The sequence below is a fragment of the Octodon degus genome, unplaced genomic scaffold (genome assembly GCF_000260255.1).
Source record: "Octodon degus isolate 3935 unplaced genomic scaffold, OctDeg1.0 scaffold00022, whole genome shotgun sequence".
Classification (NCBI taxonomy): Eukaryota; Metazoa; Chordata; class Mammalia; order Rodentia; family Octodontidae; genus Octodon; species Octodon degus.
Genome location: NW_004524598.1, coordinates 14852864 through 14861848, shown reverse-complemented (window position 1 = coordinate 14861848; position 8985 = coordinate 14852864). Strand labels below are relative to the sequence as shown.

Below are 8985 nucleotides of genomic sequence, written 5' to 3'. Positions count from 1 at the left end.
TTAGTATTTAATTTTCTGAATATTGCTTAATCTTAATTTTTAAGATTTATACTACATCTTTGACTTACAATTTATTTAAAAGATATTGTATGATATCTTTTCCTAGTATTAGAAACTTCAAAAAGTATATTTCCATTTTCTGTTGACTTTATGTTACTTCTTCCCTTTTATACACACATACATGGAAAAAAAAATACATGTATAACCCAACATAAGATTGGTGCTGTTTCATAGAAATCTGCAATGACCTTTAAATAAGGGTTCATCTAATATATTTTTTATATGTCCTGCATAACATATTGAGAGCTCTTTATTGTTCATCCAAGAGCATAATGCAACTTCTCTTGCCTTTTGAATTATGCTTTGTTATTCCCTATATGCTACTTCTGGAGGTATTAAAATATTTCAAGTTTGTATAACTAGAAAATCTTACTTTTAGTTTTCAAAGGTATGTTTGCCAAGTATAAAATTCAAAGAGAACAGATCTTTTCTTCCAGTCCTTTAATTAATCTAGTTTCTTACACCCTTGGTCCCTTTTTTTCTTTCTAATGTGGAATAAGATGCAATTTAATTTTGTTCTTCCATAGCTAGTATTTTTATGTATATGCTTTAATGATTTTTTTCTTTACAAGAAGTTTTGGACAATTTCATTTTTGTGTATCTTGGTATGATTCTATTTAAATGTCTTTGCAAAACGTTCGTTTTTCTTGGAAATGTGGTATAAGTTGAACTAAATTCAGAAAATTTAAATCTTTAAAAAAAAAAAAACCAACAACATCCTATTGTGAACACTAATCAATAAACAGCATTAAAAAAAAACCCAAACAGATGTAAGAGATACAACAATAATTACAGAAAGGTATAAGTCCTCCAAGCCTGATGGAGAGGACTATACTGCTCCTCAACTGGAAATCCTGACCATGAGTGAGTCCTGGACGGGACTTTGGACCCTGTGAGTTTGTATATAAAGAAGAATAAAATGGATATCTGGTTATTAGAAGACTATATTCAGGCAAATACTGGCTAGATCCTTACCACACTAATTTGCTTTTCTTTCTAGGGAAACAAGTCACATTTTCCAGCTCAGGCTGGTTACCTAGATGCACTGCTGCTTATCAAAAGAATGACAGCTGAGGGGATGTGGCCTTTCTGTACTTCGAAGACTGAAAGAAAACCATTCTTCTCCTTATTGATTCACTGGATGATGCCTTGCCAACTTTAAAATGACAGGCTGGTAATGAAAGCAGAGGAAAGGCCTGCTAGGCTCATGTTTTCAGTCCACAGGGGACCAGCTGCAAGGCAGGGAAGCTGGCAGGGTCTATGGAGAGCGGCACCCTTCACCCTCATGGTGGCTGGGCCATGGTGTGGGGTGCAGCTTCAACCTAACCACGGGGAAGTACACGCTAGGGTGATGTAAGCAAGGGAATTCTTTTCGCTATTTAGGAACTAGAATTTCAAGGATCACCTGTTACAGCTAGGATTACTTATCAGCTTTACAAAGGTAGGTTTGTAAATATGTGCACTCAAGGTTATACTACTGACAAATCTTTCTTATATATGTTTCCAGCTTTTAAGTACAAACATAAAAATTTAGAATTCATATCACTAAAATGATTTCACTTATAACAAAGACACAAGATATATAAGATAGTTGCTTCAGTAACATTAACATACCCCCAAAACAATGACCAGCAAATACAGTCTCCTCTTTAAAAATGCCGATTAGCACTACGTACTTGATGTCAAAATATTATTCACTATTCAAATACTTTAATATGTATGGACCAAGGGAAGAATACAAGTCTCAGGAGTCAAGTTGATGGGTTTTAGTATAAACTTAAGCATCATTTGCTTTCACTAATACAGATGTGGATAATGACAGGAAATCACTGCAAGTGGACTCACATGCTGAGGACATCAGGGCTCAATCTGTCTCTCCCAAAAGCACAAGTGAGAAGGTGAGCAAATGACCAGATGAATGGACAAAGGTCTGCTAAGAGAAATACATCTAGGGCAGCACAGATCAGCCCAGATAAGTGTGCAGGCACAGGGACCTCCTGTCTTCTCTCGTTACAATCATATGATCTTTGACTATTATTTTAACCTTAAACTTCAGTTTTCTTGTCTATGAAACAGGGAAATAATGGACATTTATGGAGTTATGAAGAATTAAATGAAACAATGTATGTAAAGAACTACGCCCAGCACCTGGTCAAAGTAAAGGGGATGGATGTGAGCTTTTCTCATCACCATCTGGTTCTTGTAAGAGACCCACTGCTAATTTGGCTGGATCCAGATTCAACATTTTAATAATTAAGATAAAAAGCGTGTCTCTGGTGTTGTCATGTGAGAGACACGATGTGGCACAGCTGTGACACTGTAAGTGCTACATAAATGCAGAGCTGTCTATGACAGGTTACTGTGATATACTACTCTGACATAAAGCACTACACTGCATGAAGTGGGAGGGTTTTTATCGTCAGTTTCTCTTGTGACCACAGATCTCACCCTGGGAGAACAATGGCCAGTCTATGAATAAGTCTAATTAACTGGTTAGCTCACAAAAAGCAAATGATTCATGTAAGGAATAAAATGTGCATTCCCTGTCATTGGGAATCAACTACTCAAAACTGAAGAGATCAGATTTTTCAGTGAAGAGCATTAGACCTAATTAATAGTAGCAACATTTTTAGTAGTATTTAAAAAAAAATAGTACCAGATGAATTAATTCAGTGACTCACAGGTAGATGCACACAATCAAGAATTAGTTATTAATCAGTCACTAGAATAAAACGGCACAAAACAAATGACTGCAAAAGTTTCCAATAACGAATAAGAAAATAGAACCTATAGTCAATCAATCAACCCTGCACAATCCTTTCCGAAAAGACTATACCTTAGAGGTTGTAAGTCAAAACTGACTCCAACGGAATCTATTCTGATGGGTTTCATTAAGTCCTCCACTGTGGGCAGATCTAGGAGGAAAAAATGTTAAGTGTAAAAACCAAAAATGTTATGCAAAATGCTTAATGGATGTGTACAGTATCGTTAGAATTACATTTTCTCCGACACAGTTAACAGAAAAGCAGGTACAGTGACCAGGCTTCCCATCATACACTTGTTTATACCAAGGGCATCCTTTGATATTTATCAACATCTAATACGTATCTCAAATGTCAATAGCAAGTATTTACACCCACCCAACACAGACATTTACTGAACACAGTACAGGACAAAACACTGTTCTCTATGAAAATACTTTTTTACATACATACCCGCAGAGAGTAAAAATGTTAACTTATGTGATTTATTAATCTGGTTAAAGTATATTAGAAGAAGTGAGATTTTATCCTGTGTTCAGCTCTCACATTCCATCTGAAGCAAATCCTATTTAAGTGCAGGGATGAGAATAACTACAGCAAATGTATTTATAATACTGGAAACTGTTTGCAGCGGGTCTCAAACATTGACAAATTCTATTTATCAGCTTTTACCAGATTCAGTAGTAGAGATGTGCTTTGAAGACTCCTCGTTTTCCTGAGGATGGTCATTCACTGAGCTCTTCATGATTTCCACCGTGTTACTTTCAGTTCTGTGTTCATCTACATCTCCCAAAGAATGAGCTACATGACAATAGGCCTGCTGCAGGGCTTCAATGTCACTATTGCTTTGTCCATAAGAAAAAGTTGCTGAAATAAATGTAATTCTTAGTGTAATTACATCGTAAAAACTGAGAAATCTCTAACATCCTAGCATTGCTTTAAATGGTTAGGAATGACAGACAAGGCTCTATCTAGAAACCCTGGCAATTCACGGCTGTGGCCTCCCAGCGTGAAATCACAGCAGGCCCTACAACTCTTCTTAGCAGGGAGATGGGTCTTGATGTGCTAAGTGTGAGGTCCAACCCTACTACTGTCCTATTATCCTTAACTGATCCACACGGGATAAAACTTTTCTTACAGCCCCCTCAGTGACACCATCCTTTGAATGAGTCTATCCTTCCTTACTGTTGCTCTGCTTTCCTGAACCACTCTGTGCTATGCTATGCTGTACTGTAATACTTTTTCAACAGCAATGCATTCCTTTAACTTTGCACTGGAGTTTGTATACCAATATCTTGCCAAAGTTGCTGCAATCAGAAGCAATTTTTTAATGATCAACTTTTTTTATTTTTATTTTCATTTTTTTTGGCAAAACCGGGGATTGAACTCAGGCCCTTGCACCTACTGACCTATCTCCCGGGCCCCTGACCAACTTTAGTTCTTGTCAATTCCACGAGACGTGACAGTATCTCTTTCCTACTTGTCTTCTACATCCACTCTATTATTCTTACCTCTTGCTGGTTTTTATTATTCTTGCTGGTTCTCAGTTTCTTATGGCCAGTGCTCTCATTCTAGGGGTATGCATTTAGCCCTCTTTATAAATCCTTTTTACCCTAACCTGCCTAATTTAATACAGATCTGTAAACTTTGTATTATAGTAATTTCCTGGTTCACAAATGTTTCTGCTTGCAAAAGCATTCAGCAACATTTTGCTTCCATTCACAATCTTTGCATCAGGTGACAAACACAACCATTGCCATCCTTCCCACACAAATACAAACCCCACCATTTCCCAAAAATAGTAAAAAAAAAAAAACTAAGTTCATAAAGGTACCACTGTACTCATAGTTTCATGTTTCCCAAGCTGTCTTTTTTCTTTATGTAACCAAAGTCTCTAACAGACATTTAGATTGTCCTACAAGTAAATAGCACCTAACATATTCCCAACTAAATCCATTATGCTCCTCACCAAAACTTGTTCTCCTGTCCAGATTCTGTCTTAGCTAATGGCACCACTACATATGTAGTTGCCCGAAACAGTTAATGACACTCACACCTGGTCTTCCTAACTCATCTTCTCCCACTAGCAGATGAATAAATTCCAGAAAAACAATCTGTACAAACTAACAACAATAAAGACACCAAATATTTAGTAGTTCTTTCTTAGTCGTTTTGAAACTTTCATTCCTAACAGTGGAATTTTCAAAATTGAAGAATTAATCATAGAAGAATGGAAAAAAGAGAAGTGACGAATCTCCTCTTGACAATCTGACTAGCACTTAAAAGTAAAGGCTGGTACTGCCTCCTTTTCCCCTATAAACACTGCAAATTGTACAGGGTACAACTCTAAGTAGATTTAACTCGAAATGTTAAGAGGTACTCAGCACCAAATATGAGTGAGAAAAATAAGATGTTTCTTTGCAGCAAGAGCTTCCGGTACCCAAGGCTACTTGGAGTATACTTAGTGAATTAAATATGATGACATAAACTAAAAGCAAGAAAGTACAGTGTACTGTTAGAAAAGAATTGCCAGCAGGTAAGGGGCAGGGACTTGAGGACTTGAGAAGAAAAGGTGCTGCCTGTCAAGGTGCGCTTAACTAGACTCCTCACTACCAGCCAGACTCAGGACAGCACAGCTAAAGGAGAAAGGCGCAAGCTGTTTTCTCCCCTCTGCACCAGTGCCACAATGCCTAGAATGTGCAAAGCAGGCATAAAAGAACTGAGGTCAGTGGTAGGCAGAATAGTAGAACGCAACACTCAGACCTAATGTAACAGGTGTGAGGTGTCAGAAAGAGGAGATGGCATTCTTTAAATGACCTGGAAGTTAGGAATCAGAGCGAGGGTAAGTCTCAAGAGTTACCAAGAAAACCATGAGGAAAGCTACTTTTTTCGTAACTTCAGACATTAACCCAAGCTGTACTATAAATAATTCTACAAATCATGTAAATTAACTCTTCTCATGCATTTTATGAAAAAGGGCTTACTTGCCTGCCCTTTAAATGAAAGCTCCTTATATTTTCAGCATTAGAAAGCTGAGAAAGGGCAAATCCCACTTTGCCAAGGGAGCAGTTTCACGAAGCCATAGTCACTGTGACTACTTCAGACCAGCACAAAATAGCGCTCTCCTGGAAGTCAAATAGAAATAAGGGAATGCCAGCTTTCACCTGGTGAGCTTTATTTTTGTACTTAATAACTTCTTTAATACAACACAAATTATTCTAGAAATGATACTATGAACAAAACATGTGAGGATAAGCAGCCTGCTTACCATTAAGAGAAACATGGTAAAGCAAAATAAAATAACCCCACTAAACTTGCCAGTTCTACAAAGTTCCAGCATCTACAGGTGTGCTTTTGAAATAGTATGGGGTAAATTTTATACCTCACCAGCAAGTGTCTATGCTGTATGTCTTGAGGTTTTTTATTATAGCTTGAGCTGCTAATAGAGGGTTACAAATAACGGCATCCGGCTTCTACTTCCTCCTTTCTGAATCTCAACCATATACTGGAAACTGTGCACCAAACTTGCTGCCCACTATATAGCCTCATTCTAAAGAAATAGGCGTTGAGGCACTGGATGTCCAATGTCACATGGCTGACAAGTGGCGTGGCTTGGAGGAATTTCGATTCCAAGTCTACAGGATGGTAAAGTCACACTTTAATACCTGCTAATAATTCACTAGTCAAATTATTTCAGAGTCAAGGGTATTTAAGAAACAAAACCAAAAAAGCTACATGTAGCTGGGATCATCGCAGAATTACTTTATATTCTGTGGCCAGCTCAGCCTGCCCTGGGGGCAGGGCTGGTGTAGCACGTGGTCCCTGCACTTCCCTAAGCTTGCCCAAGAAGGCATTAGACTGCTGAGCTATCTTGCTGGTCCTCAGAATTTTTTTTCTTTTTTGCGGGACTAGGAATTGAACTCAGGCCCTTGTGCTTGCCAGGGAAACACTTATTCAACTGAGCTATCTCCCCAGCCCCTCCTCAGAATTACTTTCAAAAATACAGGTTCGTTTCTGACTTTTTCTTATAACTTCTAGCAGTAGTTTTCCTAGTTTCTCAAAACCATAGCTTTTTATAAAAAAGTTATAGGTTCCATAGTTGTTTGATTGAAGTTGGAATTTCAGTCATGCATTAATACTTAAGAACTGTACTATAACCTTATCTACACAAACAGGTCACGTATGTAATTTTAATATTTTGAAGATGTTAGCAATAATAATGTTTTGGACAACTTTAACTGTTTTCACATACATCTTAAAGGTTTCTCTGGTCATCCCATACATATACTTTTTTTTGTTTTTTTGGCAGAACTGGGGATTGAACTCAGGCCCTTGTAATTGCCAGGGAAGCGCTTATTCCACTGAGCCATCTCCCGGGCCCCCATACACACATACTAACATAAATTCTAGTGCACTACTGATTAGGAAAGTTGTAGCACTACATGGGTCTTTTAAAAAAGCTGACACATGCTTACCACATACCGCACATCTAGACAGATCACCACAGTGATCAGATATCACACACTGGACAAGTCACTGTATTGTGGTATTCTTTTGGTTTTTGATTTAGATGCTGATTACAGGGCTATGTTCAGTATTTAAAAATTCATCAGGGTTCAGTATGGCACAAACTTTTATACTGGCATAAACTACTTCAATAATAAAATAAAAAAATAAGAAGCTGAGGTATAGGTTGGTTAGTGAGGCCTATCAGTTTTATTGTTCAAGTGTGTGAACCAGTTCAGTTGGGTAGCGTCCTGAGATTACAAAGCAAGCTCATCAAGAAGTTTTTATCTGCAACTCGTGTGGTGAATCAGGAATATTTTAATACACAATAAAAAGAAAATAAGACACAGCAGAAGGCTGCTGCTGCTGTGAGAATGAGCCACATCTTCAAAGGGCCTATTATTCTAATTTTATAGGTAAAGCGGGGCATGGTGGTGCATGCCTGTAATCCCAGCAGTCAGGAGGCCGAGCCAGGAGGATCCTTACATGTTCAAGGCCAGCCTGGGCTACACAGTGAGTGAAGCCCCGCTTCAACTGCACAGCAGACCCTGTCTCAAAACAGACACAGTAACTCGCACAGTTTTGTAGGTAAATGTGACCAATGTGTGCTAATACATACTCACTCTGCTAAACCATTTCCAGCAATATACAATTCTATGTATAATTCAATCACACAGAAGGGTTCCACGTGCTTTAAAAAGCACGAGTAGCAAGCTTTAAGAAGAGCCCTGGTAGTCTCAAGTACTTCAGAACTCTGAAACATGATCTAGCTTTTCCCTAAAGAGGGAACTGGGAGAAAGTACAATAAAACCAAAGTACCATTTTTTTTTGCATAAAACAAAATAAAATAAATTCTCTGAAAGGACAAATTAGTATCTACCCAAAATACAATACTTTGTATCTGCAATATTATTCATTTACTAGTGTTCATTTAAAAACTACATGTAGCTTGAATTATTGGTTAACACTGGGTATCATCGACAGCAAATTCTGATTTATTTTTTGGTACCGGGGATCAAACTTGGGACCTTGTGCTTGCCAGACAGGCGCTTGTACTGCAGATCTATATCCCCAGCCTGATTTTGCTTTTCAATGCTGGACTTGAATCTGAGGCCTTCATAAAATATTTACCACCACATTTTTTTTGAAACCCAGCGTGCGTTGCTAAGTTGCCCGGGCTGAACTCGAGCTTGGATCTTCCCACATCAGCCTCCCAGAGTGCTGACGTAACAGGCATAGGTCACCATGCCCTGCTCTAATTCTGACTTTTCCAACGTGGTACAAAGATGGAAGGTTTAAGTTTTTATCATCAATGTGGTTACTTTATATAATTCCCTGGAAATACATTCAATTAGTCTTTAAGTAGTTCATGATGAGAAAATAAGCAATTTTTCGAACAATTTTACCTGTTCCTGTCATGTCACTGTCAGTCGTGGCCGGCAGGGCCTTTGGTTTAGCTGTGGCTTCATCTTGTTCATCAAGGCTGGCACCTTCAATAGAGTCCAGCGAGTCAAGCAGCACAACTGGTAGAATATACAAGAAGTACAGGGAATGAAGAAAAGTGGTGATTCTTTTGATCTAATATTTTTATTTAAATGATGTATAAAAATGTTTCTTAGAAATGGCATGTCACATGTATGAGTTTATGTGTCCAACA

General features: G+C 38.0%; 1 protein-coding gene across 6 annotated transcripts in view; it reads right to left on the bottom strand.

Moving 5' to 3' along the window:
- Cep162 (centrosomal protein 162) overlaps positions 1-8985 on the bottom strand; it is a 72170-nt gene that overhangs the window by 41931 nt on the left and 21254 nt on the right. For all 6 annotated transcript variants that reach the window (XM_023711963.1, XM_023711961.1, XM_023711962.1 and 3 more), the window contains exons 9-11: positions 8735-8851; positions 3495-3686; positions 2897-2975 (exon numbers count right to left, since the gene is read on the bottom strand). In XM_023711963.1, the coding sequence (XP_023567731.1) occupies positions 2897-2975; positions 3495-3686; positions 8735-8851 (388 nt within the window). The remainder of the gene's footprint in view (positions 1-2896; positions 2976-3494; positions 3687-8734; positions 8852-8985) is intronic.